Below are 15982 nucleotides of genomic sequence, written 5' to 3' on the forward strand. Positions count from 1 at the left end.
GCGCGCGACGCGCGGCGACGAGCGATCGACGACGATCGTCGACGATGGGGAGGGGGACGGGGAGCGACGCGACGGCGCGGGCGGCGGAGGCGAGGACGAGGGCGCGGGACGACGACGCGAGGGCGGACGCGCGGGGCGACGCGAACGCGAACGCGAACGCGAACGCGAACGCGAACGCGAACGCGGCGAGACCGCCGTATGCGGCGATGACGGTGTATCCGGCGGTGTACGGGGCGTACGATGCGATGCGAGCGATGTCGCCGATGACGTACGACGCGTACGCGGGCGCGGCGCGCGCGGTGGCGGTGCCGGGGGATTCGTTTTCGAGACAGATTCAGGAGCGGGCGTACGCGAGCGCGTTTACGTTTACGCGGCAGTGGAATTATTTGCAACACGCGGCGGCGGCGCAGCACGCGGCGTTCGCGTCGGGGAGTCGTGGGGGTGGAACGATGATGGATCTTCTCGCCGCCACCGGTTCGGCGGCGGCTGAGCGCGATATCGGCGTCGAGCGCGAGGTGGAGCTGAGCAAGCGACAGCGGTTGGTGTGGACGCCGCAACTGCACGCGCAATTCATCGCGGCGGTGCAAAAGCTCGGGGTTAAGACGGCGGTGCCGAAGGCGATTATGAAAATAATGAATGTCAAAGGGTTGACGCGTGAAAACGTCGCTTCGCATTTGCAGAAGTATCGTCTGACGCTCAAACGAGCGCAGGATAGCTCTGAATCGACCCGGGCGTCGGGAGACGCGACAGACGCGAAGAGAAGCGACGTCCGCGCGGGACGTAAGAGGAAAGATCGCGAAGAAAAAGGTAAAACCAACAGTGGAAGCGGCCAGGGAAGCGGCCAGGGAAGTGACGGTGGAAGTGCCGAGCATAGCGCGAGTGAAAACCTCGAGAATCGCGCCAAGCGAATTTCTTCCAGCGAAGAAGAAGAGACGCGACAAATTACGCTCGCCGTCGACCACAACGACGAATAATTAGCGCAGCACGCGCTTGTATGTAGACTACGCCGACGCTCGATGATTCACAGGGCGCGCAAGAACGCCGAAATCGTCGACATCACCCTCCAATTTTGTTGTAAACAAGAGACAAGCACAATTTCTATGCACACGATGCAATGTCTGAACTACAATTTCTAAACTCTACGCGACGGATCGATAGATTCACACTTTGTTTTGCTCCTCCTCGAGAAAGTAAATCACGGGTTTGAGCTCGAACGGAAGGGGAGAAGTATTGTCGTACGCGGGCAGATCAACTGGACGTTGCGACGGCGGTAGCGACGCGTACGCCGACGCCTTGGTTCGCTTCGTGTACTCGTCTCGCAACTCCTTGACGGTTTTCAGCGCGTAAAGCAGCATCGCGTACGCTCGAGGCGGCGACTCGGGCGAGCGAGATGAACGCTTGAGCTTGGACAAAATCACTCGAAAGCAAGCCTCCATGCGATCCCACGCCTCGGTGAGCTCGGCGATTTTTCTCGTCCAATACGTATCGTGCCACGCCGCGTGTGCTTCGCCTTGCAGGTGAAACATTCTAATCCATTGAAATTCAACCTCGCGATGGACGTCGGCTAAGAACTGTATCTGTTTCGCATCCAAAGGTTTATTCTCGCGCTCTAAGTCTGGTACAATTGCGAGCGCATCGATACACCGCCTTTTGATGTACTGGAACGTATCCTTGGCCACCACGGCGACTCGATGTGTCGAAGAATATCTCGCACTCGAGCCGGTGAGCACGGCGTGATGGTGAGTGGCGTTGAACTCACCACACATGTAATACGTCGCTTTATCCTCCAAAGGCACGCAAAGCACCTCGCACTCCGCGTTCAACGCCCTCAGCGCCACTCGCCAGTCTTTTCTCTCTGGCGCCTCGTATGTGTGATACACCGCCACGGTGGAGTTTTCTCGCAACGACGAATCGCTGTGCCAACTCACCGACGTCGTCCCGAGATCGAACTTCTCCTCATTCCGTAGCTCTATTTCGCTCTCACCCTCTGTTTCCATGTAATTAATCAGCGTCACGTTGTATTCGCACTCACTCTCCGCGAACGCTCCGCCGAGCTTTTCGCATCGCTCTCGCGCGCTCCTCGTCAGCGTCTCGTTCAACCGTCTCACCACTTCGTACGCCTCCCGTCCGCGCCACGGTTGCGCAAACAGGCGTAACTTCTGATAATGATACGTCATTCCGTCCTCACCGAGCAGGCAGCGCCGCACGTACGTCGTGGACACTTTATTTCCGGCGGAAACGACGTCGTGCGTGAATTCGCCTCGGCTGCGCATGTCGTCGAACGCGCGTTCGACGTCGTCGTGAAGCGACGCGGGAAGCACCGAGGGCGCGTCCACGACGAAACCGCGGTAGTGCGCTCGATGGACGCGCGCGAACGGTTCGCCGTCCTCGGGTTCGAGCACGGAGGATGACGGCGACATGACGCGAGGGACAGTGACGGCGGCGGTTGTGTCGCGCTTTTCGCTCTGAGCAGTCGTTCGCGAACGCGCGCGAGCGGCGAAGTCATGAAGCGCGTGAAAGTGCGTGAAAGAGTTTAAATTACACGATTCTAAATGCGGTTAAGTTGCTTATTCATTTCTCGTCCAAGATCGACGGGCGATTGAGAGACTTCGGTTTCGCGGTTTGCTCACATGGCGGCGAAGAGCGTGGCGCCGAGTCGGGCGACGCCCATGGTGAAGTGCTTCGTGAACTCGGCAGCCTTGAAGGCGGCGGCGTGCTTACGCATCATGTAAAGGTTCATCAAGTTGTCCACGGCGTGGAACTTGGCCACGGTGCCGAGAGATTCCTCGGGAAGGATGGTGAACATCTTCATTGTGCCCATCCAGCGAAGAAAGCCGATGGTGGCGGTCCAGTGGATTGCGATATAATCGGTGGCTTTGATCTTGGACGAGAACCAGCCCGCGACGGTGGCGTCGCCGAAGTGAAGCATGAGCATGTAGTACAACTCCATAAGCAAAGAGGCGGCGATGATCTTTTGCTTGACAGTCTTGGAATCCGTGATAAAGTTGCGCATCGGAGTAAGACGCGTCGTACCGCGTTGCGACTCGGCGAGCAAGATAAACGTGAGCAAGCCCACCTTGGATCCCATCGCGAGCTCCTTGGTCACTTGAAGACCACCGATGCGCGACTTGGCGCCGTGGCACGACATAACGGTGATGCGAGAGAAGCATCCGATCATCTGCGCGAATGTGAATCGGTGCAGCGTCGGCTCGGATTGCGTCCTCGCGACGTACACGAGGGCGACCATGGACGTTAAGAGCATGATTCCGGTCGCGTGCATCATAAAGTCAGAGATAACGGTGCTCTTAAGACCGTAGTACTTCATCATCGGCTGCGCGAACGCTGTGGCATTTAAAATCGCGTATACTCCGTCAGTTCACACCGCGCAACGGTAATTCAGTCAATTCTCCGAACGCATTCGCGCGGTCCGTCGACGCACTCGGAAGTTCGGGCATGAACTGCAGCCCGTAGCCGAAGCCCGTGGCGGCGGTGAATAACAGGGCGTTTTTTTGTGAAATCATAGTGGCCATCGCGCGAGTTCGTGAGCGTTTGACGCGCAAAGTTGTGAAGAGTTCGTAATTCGTTTCTCCCGCCAAAAACGTCGCTTCGATCGAATCTGAGCGCGGGGTGGGATGGATCTGCGCGAACCCAGAGGGCGAGCGAAGAGGGAGAAGAGAGAGGTTGCCTTGGCGCTGGCGCTGGTGGTAAATGAAATAGTTTACAATGTTGTGGTGATGGGTGGTGTGTGAAACGGTAAGAGCCGGTCGAGCGCGTTTACTCGATGGCGCAACCGTCGGCGTCTTTCCCGTCGATAACGTTGCGCCACCGGCGATAATGTAAACCGAGCTTATCATAAGCTACGGGATGGGCCCAAACTCGGGCACCACGCTGCATGCGGTCTTGTTGACCCGTGACTAGACGTAAATCCTCGCCGAGAACTTGGTTCGCCATCTCGGTCCAGATGTATTCGATGCCCGGGACGTATTGGGCCCACGAGGCAAAATCGAGGGACATACGGTAGAGCAAACGCGTGTGACCTGGAGTGCTAGGCAAGCACACGTGGAGCTGATGCAAGTGCTTCTCGCACTCCAACGCGCTGACACCTTCCTTAAACTGCGCACCCTTACCCACTGCGCCCGCTTGCGCCAAGCCAATGTGGCTGTCAACCATGCACGGCGCCAAAAACTTCATGTCGATGGGGTACGGTTTCCAGCTCCCTTCGCTGCGACCGTTGGCGAGAAAGTTACCCATATCGTGCCACCCGTCGCCGTCTTTTCTTAATTTGCGAGACGCAAACTTGACCATGTTTGGCACGCCCCAACCCTTGGCAAAGGTGCCGGTGTGCGTAAACGGCGCGTGCGCCAAATCGAGCAAGTTCTCCATCAACAACCCGTGTTCGACGGGAACGTCCTCGATGATGAGTTCTGCGTGAATGGTGTACCCTTCTGGCGCCGCAAAGTGCGACGGAAGCTCCTCCGTGGGTCCACAATTCATCGAAGGCCACACCATGACGAGCCCGTCCCTCGTCCCCGTCGCCAGCATCGTACGCGGACTCTTCTTACTCTCGCATTCGTACTGCCCTTCCGCAACCTTGCGCACCACCCACGTCTCATCTAGCAAAACAACCTCGACTTCTTCGTCGATTTCCTTAAACTTGCTCTCAAACATCACCGGATACCAAAACTCCCGAATCTTACTCTCCTCCCGCGGCGTCTCCAACGAGCTCTCGTCGCAAAACACCCGACGCATCCCCGGTCGCACCTTTCGACTCACCGCCGCCGCGCTCGTCGCGACGCTCTCCACTTCCGTCTTCACCACGAATCTCTCATCCGCGACGACGCGCGTATCGTTCGAATCCGTCACCGCTCGCGTCCGCGTCGTCCTCGCCGTCGATCGCGTCCGTACCTTCCCGTCGTCTCTCCCTCGCCCGACCCTCTCTCTTCGCGCCCTTTCTCCCGCGCGCGCGCCCGTCGACGTCGGCGCTCGCATCGCGCGCATCTTCACCGTCCCTCGTCCCCGTTCGCTCGTCCGCGCGCGTCGCACGACGCGAATGCGTTCGCTCGATTCGTTTGGATACGCTATCCACGATCGCGACGCGCGCGACGCGAAACGCGCGCGCGCGTCGCGTCGTCGCGCGTCGCGCGTCGGCTATCCCGAGCGGAGGCGTCTTCGGGCGACCGCGCGTCGACCGGGCGCGCGCGCGGGCGTGCGCGACGGCGTGTGACGCGGCGCGCGCGCGCGTATCCCGGTATCCCGGTTGGCGCGCTGCGCTGGCGCCGCGCGAGGTGTGATTTCGTGCATTTTTGGATTTTTGATTTCGCATCCGTCCGTCTGCGCTACGCCGCGGTCGACGACGAGGAATAATTAATCGCGCTGTCGCCGACGGCGTAATCGCCGCGAAGATCAGTCGGGGCGATCGAACCGTCGCGAGGGGGCACGGTCAGGTCGACGCATCGAACCTGCCCGAGCTCGAACGGGTAGTCGAGGTGGTGGCGGGAGAGGTCGGTGCCGTTCAACGCGGCGGCGAAGACGCTGAGGGTGTCCTGATGGGAGACGATGATGATGTCTTCGCCGTAATACGTGGCTTCGAGACGCGTGAACGCCTCGAGGGCGCGTCGATAAATGTCTAAGCACGACTCCACGCTCGCCGACGGTTGCAACGAACTCGGCACCGGAGGCGGCGTCGAGGAGGGGTCGTCGAAATCGTTCTTCCAAACGTCAACCCACGCCTCTTGCGAGCCGAAATCCAACGCACCCATCTTTCTCGGATCTAATAACCCGCTAAACTCGGTGCGCATCTGCGAAAACAACAGCCCGATCTCTTCCCTGAGCACCAACGCGCTTTGAAACGACCGCTGAAAATTCGACGTGTACAACCACGCCGGCGCGCCGTCGAAATCCCTTAAAATAGTCTTCGCCGCCTCTTGCATCTGCGCTCGGCCTCTCGCCGTCAGCCCGAACGTGGTGTCGTACTTGAAGCTCGGGTTACTCAAAATCATCCCCCCGTTCCGCACGTCCAGCACCGATTCTCCGTGCCTCACGAAGAAGTATCTGTTGTGGAGCCGACTCGGTAAATCTATGAACGCCCGCGCCGGCGCCGCGCCGATCTCGCCCGCCCCGACCGCGCCCACGAGCGCGATCCCTCTCCCCAGCGCTCCTCGCCTGCTCACGCCGTCCTCGCGCGTCGTCGCGCCGCTTCGCGCCCCCTCGCCGTCTCGCGATGTCCCGCGCGCGCGCGCGCGTCGACGTCCATCCGCGCGTCCTCGCGACGTCTTTCGCGCGCGTCGCGGCGTCGACGGACGCGCGATCGTCGGAGACGAGTTCGCACGCGCGCACGGCATCGCGCGCGTCGACGCGTGACGCCCGTCGTCGCCGTTCGCGCGCGCATCGTGCGCCGACACGCGCCAGCCATCGCAACCGTCACGAGGTCCGAGTTTAGCGCTACATGCCGAGTCTCGCACCGTCGTATGGGTAAACAGTCGGAACCGTCGGACGGCGGCGCGTCGACGGCACACGGCGACGATGCGCGCGCGACGACGACGCGACGGCGACGACGGCGACGACGAGGACGCGCGCGATGATGACGTCGATCGCGACGACGACGACGACGCGTCGACCGACGACGACGACGACGGCGAACGCGGGATGGATTCGGACGACGAACTCGAGCGCGAGATGGCGGCGCTGGAATCGGTGAAACGCGAGCGCGCGGGCGCGCGGGACGGCGCGACGGCGAGGAAGAGTTACGCGAACAATGAAAAGGGGTTGGAGGCGAGCCTGGAAGGTGCGACGCGACGCGACGCGCGGCGGATGAGGGAAGGATGGGATGGGACGGGAACGGGACGGAGGCGCGCGCGGGGTTGTCGAGACCGAACGCGAAGACTGACGACGACGGTGATGGAACCGCGCGGTGCGGCGTAGATTTTAAATGGACGCATAAGGCGAAATGGATCGATCACATGACGATCACGGGGACGAATGCGGAGCGCGTGGTGGATGTGAACGACGACTTGACGAGGGAAACGTTTTTTTACGAGCGAGCGTTGGAGAGCGCGAACGAGTGCGTGCGACGGTTGAAAGATCTCGGAGTTCCCGTGCGAAGACCGGATGATTACTACGCTGAAATGGTGAAGAGCGATGAGCACATGAAGCGCGTGCGAAGTGAGTTATTGTTCGAGCAACAACAGTTGGAGATTCGCGAGGAGCGCAGGAAAGCGCGCGAATCGAAAAAGTACGGTAAACAAGTGCAAGCCGAGAAGATCAAGCAACGAACGCTCGACAAGAAATCGCAAATTAAAAGTTTGGATAAGTGGAGGAAGCAGCGCCAGAAGAGTGGGTTCGCGGACGACGGCAAGGCGCCGTTCGAGGGCGCGGGTGGCGACGCCAAGCGCAAGCGCGAGGATCGGGATTCCAAATACGGCTTCGGTGGACGTAAAAAGGTACGTGCGATGCTCTCGTCGAAACGCGCGCGAAGATGTTAGTATTTCCGTCAATTTTTCGTTTTTTTCTCATTTCGGTGGACCCTGGGGTGCTGCCCGCATCCCAGGATGTCAACGCGACGAGGCGTCGAAACTCCACGACGTATATCTCTACGTAAACACCGTATATAGACTCTTCGGTCGTAGGCTCTTCTCACGAAGACGCCTCCCGAAAGAGCAGGACCATATTCCATTGCCTAGGCGGGCGCGACGTCGTCGCAATTACGTCACGGGACAGACCATGGGCCTGTTATCACAGAGCCTCGCTCGCTCGCGTTCGCGTCCTCGGCGGAGAACTTTCTTCGCTCAAACATTCGACTGACGGCCGCGCTCATCATTTTTCATCATCGTAGACGGCGAAACGAAACGATAAATTCAGCGCGAACGACATGTCCGACTACAAGCCTTCTTCGTTCGATAAGGACATCAGAAGCGGCAAGACGGGCGGTTTATACGTCAAAGGTCGCGGCGGCGGTCGCGGCGGCGGTCGCGGCGGCGGTCGCGGCGGTCGTCGATGACGAATCGTCCGTGTTAATATCCAAAACTAGACTAGAGAACCTACCACCCCTACGCGAGAAATCGATCGTCGTCTTCGTCGTCGCCGAATCGACACTCGTCCCTGCGTCCCAAGATCGAGTACCGATTATCCGCCACGCGATCGTACACCCAATCCCCCACCACCCGAGGCACCGCCCACATCGCCACTCGCGCCGCCCCCCCGAACGGCGCCCCCAACAAATCTCTCCCTATGCGCAGTATCGCCTCCGACTTCGCGTACGCCGTCCCGCTCGCCTCCACGTACACGATGCTGCTGATGTCGTCCGCGTCCCGTCCCGCCTCCACCAACAGCGCGCGCCCGACGGACGATTGCAGCGCGGCGAACCGCACCGACCCCCTCGCGCGGTCTCGATCGTGCCGCAGCGCGAAGTTCACCGCCCCGTTGCACAGATTGCACACGCCGTCGTACAGCACGATTCCGCGGTCGTCGCTCGCGAACAGCGCGCGCGACCGCGGTTCGCTCGCGGCTCGCGTCGCGCACGCGCGTCGTCGCGCGCGCGTCGTCGCGGGCGCTCGACGCGTCGCCGCCGTCGTCGTCGTCGTCGTCGTCGTCGTCGTCGGCATCGCGTCACACACTGGCGCGCCGCATGCGCGCCGCGCGGGTCGGGACGCGCGACGCGCGCGGGACGACGACGACGACGCGCGTCGGTGGCGTCGGTGGCGTCGTCGCGCGTCGCGCGCGTCGCGTCGCGGTCGCGATGCGCGCGGCGCGCGTGAAAGATGATGACGCCGACGCCGAACAGACGACGACGACGACGACGACGACGACGACGACGCGACGACGCGCGCGCGTCGCGATCGTCGGCGCGGGCGCCGCGGGACTGAGCGCGCTGCGCGCGATGCGACGCCAAGGTCACGACGCGCGCGCGTTCGAGGTTGCGGATTCGCTGGGAGGGACGTGGCGGTACGACGGCGACGAGGCGACGGCGTCGAAATCAAAGGCGCCGACGCCGATGTACGCGTCGTTGCGAACGAATCTGCCGCGAGAGGTGATGGGATTTCGAGAATTTCCGTTCGACGCGACGGGCGAGCGCGGTGGCGATATGCGACGGTTTTGCGGACGCGAGGAGGTGCGAAGGTATTTGCAGAGGTACGCGGAGACGTTTGGGCTCGAAAGATTCGTGGAGTACGACGCGCGGGTGACGTCGGTGGTGCGCGCGGTGCGGGAGAGCGCGGAAGAGGAGGCGCGGTGGTCGAGCGCTTGGGAAGTGGTGTGGAAGAGCGGAAAAGACGATGAGACGCGGCGGGAAATGTTCGACGCCGTAGTCGTCGCGAACGGGCACTACAACGAGCCACGAGTGCCGGAATTCGACGGTGCGCAGACGTGGCCGGGGGAACGAATGCACAGTCACGAGTACAGGATTCCCAATGACACACGCTTCGTCGGGAAGAAGGTGTTGCTCATAGGCGCGATGGCGAGCGGAGAAGATATCTCGCGGGAAATCGCCGAAGTCGCTTCGACGGTGTACTTGTCGGCGCGCACGTGGCAAAATCCCGAATGGGCCAAATCCACCGAGGGCATCGGCGCCCGCGGGAATATTTTCCGTAAACCAAACGTGAAACGATTCGAGTCCGATGGTTCGGTGGTTTTCGAAGATGACACGGTTGCGGCAGACTGCGACGTGTGCGTGTTTTGTACAGGTTACAAGTATCGTTTTGAATTTCTGCCGCAGGATTTGGTCTCGGTGGAAGATAACTACGTCGCGCCGTTGTACGAGCATTGCATTTCGGTCAATGCACCGTCCATGTCGTTCGTCGGTTTGCCGTGGAAAGTCGTGCCATTTCCAATGTTCGAACTACAGAGTGAGTGGATAGCGCGCATGCTCTCCGGAGTCGTGCCGATGCCGACGCGTGAAGAGTGCGCTCGAGGTGCGGCTGAACTCGATGCGAAGCTCGAGCCTCACGGCGAAATTCCGCGAAGACACGCGCACATGTTCGGTGACGCGCAGTTCGCGTACAACGATCGCATCGCGAGCTTGGCTGGGGTGGAAGTGCACGCGAGCTGGCGAGCTCGAATGTACAAGGCGACCGGACAAAACAAGCGAGCGCATCCCGAAAAGTATCGCGACGCGAACATGCCGGACGCGGCCGAACTGGAGGAAGCGCGGCGCGAGTTTGAAACAATTGTATATTAGATTGATTCTGTTGCTGCATTTTAAATATTGATGACCGGTAGAGTAGTTTTATGCTAACTCGCGCAGGAGGTTGCCCAGACCTTTTCGACTTTGCTGCATAATGGATGAAAAAATCCCTTCCTGCTCTTCGTCTTCGAACGTATCGACTTTGATCTCGCCCCAGTCTATTTTTCCTTTACCTCTGTCAGAGTTCAACGCACGAAGAGTGGGTAAACTGACGGGGAGATAGGTGAAGCGCGCGACTGGCTTTGCCGAGGCGGCGCTCGCCCCAGTCGCGGGCTTGATGGACGTGTCTTGATACAAGTTGGACAGTTGAACGAAACCGCCGAGCAAAACAGCGCATCGTCTGTAGGCGCGACGTTCATTGTCCAAAATATAAGGCTCATACGTCGCCCAATCGATCGGGTCGAGCGCACTCGTGAGGCGATTTTGCACGTCGTTGACTCGAGACGTATCCTTCATCGCGAGCACGTCCATGGCAAATTTGACATCCAAAAGCAGCTGTAACGTACCCTTTTCCGAACGAAGAGGTCGAGCGAGCGCATCAATGTACGCTTGCAAAAGACCATCGGCGAGAGAAGTAGCGAGCATGCGAATAGCAGATCTTGGTAGGAGGTGTCCGCCAACGCGCTGTGCTTCCTGTAACGCGCCGTGCAGAGACGTGAGCACGTAGGACGACGGCGTCGCTGGAAGCCGAAGCTGCAATCCTTCGCTGTTCTTATCCGTCACTTCTTCCCAACACGAAGGCGTCGTGTCAGACGCCAACGAGTCATCCGAACTCAACGCCGCTCTGAATGTGCGAACGGTGTCGGCGGCGCAGTTGTTCACCCACACCTCATATCCAGCGTTCATCGCGTTCTCAAACTCTGTCTTGACGCCCTCGATTTTCGCACTTTCAGATTCTTTTGGTTTCTTCAACCCTCGTAGTGTTCGCGCGGGTTTGATGATCAACTCCGCGGATTCGTCGTACTTTGGCCACACGTTCGCTGGTTTCAAAAGCACGGTTGTCTCTTTGACGACATCCATAACGGCGGCCGCGAGATGTCCTATCATCAACGCCCCGTTCACCTCCGTAGGCTGCGTACTGATTTTGGACAAAAGGTACTGAGCTAAATCTACCAAACCCTTGTGCGCGCACGCATGAATGTGCTCGGCTAATTTCGCGAGTCGACCTTCAACGTCGGCGTTGCCGCCGATGTGAATGCCGTGCAGCTTCAAAGCGTCTTTCCTCACCGTAAGCATAATCTTATTCATGCTTCGCGCCACGGCGCGCGCACATTTGATATCATCAGGAACACTGACGATTTCATCCTTTGACGCGCTCGAGCTCGACCACATCGAAGATTCTTTGCGAGAATCAGTGGAATTCTTTTTGAGCGCGTCCACGAGCGCCGCGTCGACTTGCGGTTTGATGACGGCGAACGACAACGACTTCTTGAACAGAGCAAATGCTTGCTGAAGCCAAGGTTGCTCGAATAATGTAGGCCAAAGATTGATTTTGCGGTTGAAAAGCGTGGCGCAGGATTCTTCCCACTCCTTCTCATCGCTCGCGCACGTGGCTTCGAGCGCGGCAAGTTCGGCGCAGCTTGACATCTTCCCAAATACCGCGACACCCCTCAGCGAGATATCGCGCCCCAATCGATCCAACCACGCCAAACACGCATCACTCACCACACTACTGCTCAAAGTTTCTAACTTTTCCCTCCTTTGCTTCGTGGACGCCTGAAACTGCTCCCATTCGACGTGCGGTTCGAAGACGCCTTGGAACAAGTCATCCACAGTGAGCGATTTAGCCGTATTCGAAGCGATCAAAGCCTTCTCTCCCGCAAAAATTTCGAAGCAAAGCTGCAACACGTGCTTGATATCCGCCATAAGTGCCATCAGACGCTTATTCAACGACTCTTGCGTCACCGTGGAGCCCGCGATGTCGCGAAGGCACGCGCGTACCCATGCTTGACGCGTTTGCAACAGCAGTGTCAACGCCTGCGTCGCGCTCAAATTCTCCATCATCACGAGCGCTTTCAGCGCGCTCACAACCTCTGACACGCGCAATCCAGAACGCTCCAGTCCCGCTCGAGCGCGTTTAGAAACGCGCGCCTTGAAGCTATTCAGCGCAGTCGCCTGTTGTCGCGCCACCGGAAAAGTCGTGTACAGCGCCTCCGCCCGCCCTTTCCCGCGGGTCATCTCATCTAACATCTCCACCGACGCCATCAACCGTATCGCCGCTTCCTCGTACGCGCAATCCTCCAACAGCCCCCACATTTTCTCTGGCGTGTCCAACAAAAATTTTACTCGACTCCCTCGCTCCACCGCCGCCGCCCTTCGCGCGTCCTCCTCCCCGATCTCCCGCTCACTCGATCTATCCACGCTTTCATTCATCTCCCGCAGCGCGCGCTCGATCTCCCTCGACGTCTGCGCCACGCTCCGTGACGTTTCTTCGATGATTTCCAGCGCCTCCACCGTCGCGATCGCATCTTTATACGACTCCCCGAGCAATTTCCTGCGCGTTCGGAGCGCGTCGGTCAGTCCAGGACGTCGATCGCGTCGCGTGCGCACGCACCGCAGCGCCTCGGCCTTTTCTCGCGCTTCGCGACGCGTCCGGGCTTCGACTTCTCTGATCTCGTCTAACGTCCTGTTTTTAAACAGCGCCTCCGCGTTCGCCTCCATCGTCGTCGTCATCGCGCGGCGCGAACGGAAGCGTCTACTTCGCGCGCGTCACGCGATCGCGGCGCGCGCGGGCGCGGGCGCGCGCTCGATCGACGCGAGCGTCGCGAAATGACGCGAAACGCCGATTCGCGTCGAGCCGCGTCACTGCGCGTCGCGCGCGGCCCTCTCGAGCGCGCGTCCGCGCGCGAGCCCGTCGCGAGGCGACGGAAAAATGTGCGATGAAAACTGGCGCGCGGACGACGCGACGGGGTGCGCGTGGCGGCAGGACGAGACGACCGTGACGGTCAAAGTCGCACCCGTGCGGTCGCTCGCGATGGACCGCGCCGAGCGATGGGACGCGCGAGGTGCGCTCGGCGCGACGCGCGCGGGCGCTCGCGCGCGTTTGATCGCGCTCGCGTCGTCGACTGACGAGATCTGCGATGACGAGCGCAGGGACGTCGGCGCGTCTCGCGCTGTCGGCGCCGCCGTACTCGTGGCGCGCGGATTTATACGACGACGTCGAGACGCGCACGATGACGATCGAGCGCACCGCGCGCGAGGTGATTTTTCACTGCGTTAAAAAGGTTTCGAAAGTTTGGCCGCGCCTGACCGCGGTTGGACGCGCGGAAGATATTGAGAGACGTCGCGTGGACGCGGAACGCGAGGCGGCGGCGAATGCAGAGCTCGCCGAAGCGGAGCGCGCGATGGAAAAGCGTCGTTTGGCGCGGGTATTTCTCGAAAAACAATGGGCGATCGACGACCGTCGCGCTATTGCGCGCGCGTGTGCGCCGATATCGTCCGCTGTGGCTGAAATGCGTCCGAGATGCGTCACGCGGCTGCCGGCGTTTGACGCCGCGCGCGGCTCGAAACCGCCGCGCACGCGCATCGAGATTGACGTCGTCTTCACCCCGACCGCGCGCCTCCCCGCGCGCCACGCGCGGTGAGAAAAGAGCCACGCGTGCCATGCTCAGTGGGGGGCGACCGTCCTCGTCAGCAACTTTGAAACTGTGGAAAAACCGGTCGGTCGCCATCCAATCATCGGCGTCGCGCGTGTCTCTGTACGCGCACATAGACGTATTGTAAAGCTGATTAATTCTAAGAAGGAGGGTCGTCGGCCGCGCGACGGCGCGCGCGACACCGCGCCGCGACGCCGCGGCGCATGGCGCCTCCGCGCGTCGCGCGCGCCGCGTATCGCGCGCTCGTGCGCGTCGCGCGCGCGCTCGAGCGCGAGCGCGTCCGCGCGCGCGCGAAGACGGCGCTAGAGCTGTGCACCGAGCGCGAACTGTCGACGCTCGAGGGCGCGCTCGGGGCGCGCGCGATGCGGCGCGCGCGGACGCGCGGAGGCGCGACGACGACGACGGACGTCGTTCGGGACGCGTTTCGAGCGCGCGCGAGCGGCGAGGACGACGACGCGCGCGTGGACGCGGCGCTGACGGCGCTGGGGACGCTGCGGCGACGCGCGAGGTGGTTGGGCGAGACGCCGACGCGCGCGACGAGCGAGCGCGCGACGGAGGGCGTGCGGGTCAAGGTGCGGGCGAGACTGATGCCCGATCAGACGGTGCCGGCGATCGGGCGGTTCGCGTACGCGTACGAGGTGGAGATCGCGAACGAGGGGAACGACGAGGCGGTGCAGGTGGTGTCGAGAGAGTGGCGCGTGCGGGACGAGAGCGGCTTCGAGGAGACCATCTCGGGGAACGGCGTCGTCGGCGAGCAGCCGACGCTCGCGAAGGGGGAGACGTTTCGTTACGCGTCGGCGTGCGTGCTGAAACGCGAGCGAGGGAGCATGTCTGGGAAGTACACGTGCGTTTTCCAAGAGTCGCGGCGAATCGTCGACGTCGTCGTGGCGCCGTTCGCGTTGACGCCTCGCGAGCGCGACGACGTCGAGGACGACGACGTCGAGATTCGAAACGATTCTTCCGTCGTCGAGGCGATCGATTGATTCGCGCGCGCGCGCGTTGTTTCCACATTCATTCATCGTCGTACCGACGCCGTCTCGTCGCCTCTCGTCGCCGTCGCGACGCGATTTCGCGCGACTTCGCGACGCGAGCGACGCGAAGACATGCGCGCGATCGCGACCCGCGCGCGCGCGCTCGCGCCCCGGTCGACGTCTCGCGCGTCGCGTCGCTCGAACGCGCCGCGCGCGAGCGCACGCGCGTCTCGAGCGACGGATGATTATCCATCAGTCATGGCGGACGCCGCGCGCGCGGTGCGGCTCGCGGGCGCGCTGTGCCGGAAGATGCAGTTCGAGCTGCGAACGAACGAAAAAGTGTCGAAATCGGACGACTCGCCGGTGACGGTGGCGGATTTCGCGGCGCAGGCGGTGGTGTCGCACGTCCTGGGCGTCGCGAGGCCGGACGTCGGGCTGGTGGCGGAGGAAGACGCGCGGAGTATGCGGGAACCAGCGGGCGCGAAATTGCGAGCGAGAGTGACGGCGGTGGTGAACGATGCGCTCGAAGGCGTGGTGGAGCGCAGACTGAGCGAGGAGGAGGTCATGGACGCGATCGATCGCGGGGCGACGGACGGCGGCGCGTCGGGGTCGTTTTGGATTCTCGATCCAATCGACGGCACGAAAGGATTCATTAATGGTCGGCAGTACGCCATCGCTTTGGCGCTCATGGAGGACGGCGAAGTTACGGGTGGTGTTCTCGGGTGTCCGAACATGCCGAGCGAGAAGATACCGCGAGGAGCGACGGAAATTCCGACGGCGGCGCCGGGAGTAATTTTCGTCGCGTACAAGGGGCGCGGGACGACTGTGGGGGCGTTCGACGCGGAGCATCCTCTGCGAGATGGCGCGAAAATAACGACGAATAAAGTGGCCAGTTCGAGCGAAGCGACGTACATGGAATCGTGGGGGGACTCCATCGTCGCCGATCATGGGTTTACGAATTCTTTGAGCGCGGCGATGGGCGTAACGGCGCCGCCCGTGCGCATCGATAGCATGGCAAAGTACGGTGCGCTCGCCCGTGGAGACACGAATATGTATCTCAGGTTTCCGCCCGCGAGTTATAGAGAAAAAGTTTGGGATCACGCCGCGGGCGCGATCGTGGTTCAGGAGGCGGGAGGGGTCATCACCGATGGCGCCGGGAATCCACTCGATTTTTCAAAGGGACGATTTTTGGACATCGACATCGGCATCGTGGCCACGTCTTCGCCAGAACTGCACGC

At 61.2% G+C, this 15982-nt stretch overlaps 11 protein-coding genes across 11 annotated transcripts; 5 read left to right on the forward strand and 6 right to left on the reverse strand.

Moving 5' to 3' along the window:
* Positions 1–206: 206 nt before the first annotated feature.
* Positions 207–974, forward strand: OSTLU_26838 (predicted protein; the record flags this gene model as incomplete). The annotated part of the gene is made up of 1 exon (XM_001420610.1): positions 207–974. One exon carries the CDS (start codon positions 207–209, stop codon positions 972–974), a length of 768 nt encoding a protein of 255 aa, XP_001420647.1.
* Positions 975–1160: 186 nt separating this feature from the next.
* On the reverse strand, positions 1161–2420 carry OSTLU_17601 (predicted protein; the record flags this gene model as incomplete). The annotated part of the gene is made up of 1 exon (XM_001420771.1): positions 1161–2420. The coding sequence occupies one exon, from the start codon at positions 2418–2420 to the stop codon at positions 1161–1163; it is 1260 nt and encodes a 419-aa protein (XP_001420808.1).
* Positions 2421–2626: 206 nt separating this feature from the next.
* On the reverse strand, positions 2627–3530 carry OSTLU_17602 (predicted protein; the record flags this gene model as incomplete). Its single annotated transcript, XM_001420772.1, has 2 exons — positions 2627–3342; positions 3383–3530. The coding sequence occupies 2 exons, from the start codon at positions 3528–3530 to the stop codon at positions 2627–2629; spliced, it is 864 nt and encodes a 287-aa protein (XP_001420809.1).
* A 277-nt stretch (positions 3531–3807) lies between these two features.
* Positions 3808–4524, reverse strand: OSTLU_5015 (predicted protein; the record flags this gene model as incomplete). Its single annotated transcript, XM_001420773.1, has 2 exons — positions 3808–4213; positions 4262–4524. Coding segments are annotated over 2 exons (669 nt in total), but the record flags the coding sequence as incomplete, so codon positions are not given.
* Positions 4525–5336: 812 nt separating this feature from the next.
* On the reverse strand, positions 5337–6131 carry OSTLU_93538 (predicted protein; the record flags this gene model as incomplete). Its single annotated transcript, XM_001420774.1, has 1 exon — positions 5337–6131. A coding segment is annotated over one exon (795 nt), but the record flags the coding sequence as incomplete, so codon positions are not given.
* Positions 6132–6645: 514 nt separating this feature from the next.
* On the forward strand, positions 6646–7481 carry OSTLU_26843 (predicted protein; the record flags this gene model as incomplete). Its single annotated transcript, XM_001420611.1, has 2 exons — positions 6646–6784; positions 6922–7481. The coding sequence occupies 2 exons, from the start codon at positions 6646–6648 to the stop codon at positions 7479–7481; spliced, it is 699 nt and encodes a 232-aa protein (XP_001420648.1).
* A 564-nt stretch (positions 7482–8045) lies between these two features.
* OSTLU_26844 (predicted protein) lies at positions 8046–8600 on the reverse strand (the record flags this gene model as incomplete). Its single annotated transcript, XM_001420775.1, has 1 exon — positions 8046–8600. The coding sequence occupies one exon, from the start codon at positions 8598–8600 to the stop codon at positions 8046–8048; it is 555 nt and encodes a 184-aa protein (XP_001420812.1).
* Positions 8601–8875: 275 nt separating this feature from the next.
* OSTLU_17607 (predicted protein) lies at positions 8876–10171 on the forward strand (the record flags this gene model as incomplete). The annotated part of the gene is made up of 1 exon (XM_001420612.1): positions 8876–10171. The coding sequence occupies one exon, from the start codon at positions 8876–8878 to the stop codon at positions 10169–10171; it is 1296 nt and encodes a 431-aa protein (XP_001420649.1).
* A 179-nt stretch (positions 10172–10350) lies between these two features.
* On the reverse strand, positions 10351–12850 carry OSTLU_17608 (predicted protein; the record flags this gene model as incomplete). The annotated part of the gene is made up of 1 exon (XM_001420776.1): positions 10351–12850. A coding segment is annotated over one exon (2500 nt), but the record flags the coding sequence as incomplete, so codon positions are not given.
* A 1510-nt stretch (positions 12851–14360) lies between these two features.
* Positions 14361–14756, forward strand: OSTLU_26847 (predicted protein; the record flags this gene model as incomplete). The annotated part of the gene is made up of 1 exon (XM_001420613.1): positions 14361–14756. One exon carries the CDS (start codon positions 14361–14363, stop codon positions 14754–14756), a length of 396 nt encoding a protein of 131 aa, XP_001420650.1.
* A 255-nt stretch (positions 14757–15011) lies between these two features.
* Positions 15012–15965, forward strand: OSTLU_4881 (predicted protein; the record flags this gene model as incomplete). Its single annotated transcript, XM_001420614.1, has 1 exon — positions 15012–15965. A coding segment is annotated over one exon (954 nt), but the record flags the coding sequence as incomplete, so codon positions are not given.
* Between the last annotated feature and the right edge of the window lie 17 nt (positions 15966–15982).

This window comes from Ostreococcus lucimarinus, chromosome 12 (assembly GCF_000092065.1).
Source record: "Ostreococcus lucimarinus CCE9901 chromosome 12, complete sequence".
Taxonomy (NCBI): Eukaryota; Viridiplantae; Chlorophyta; class Mamiellophyceae; order Mamiellales; family Bathycoccaceae; genus Ostreococcus; species Ostreococcus sp. 'lucimarinus'.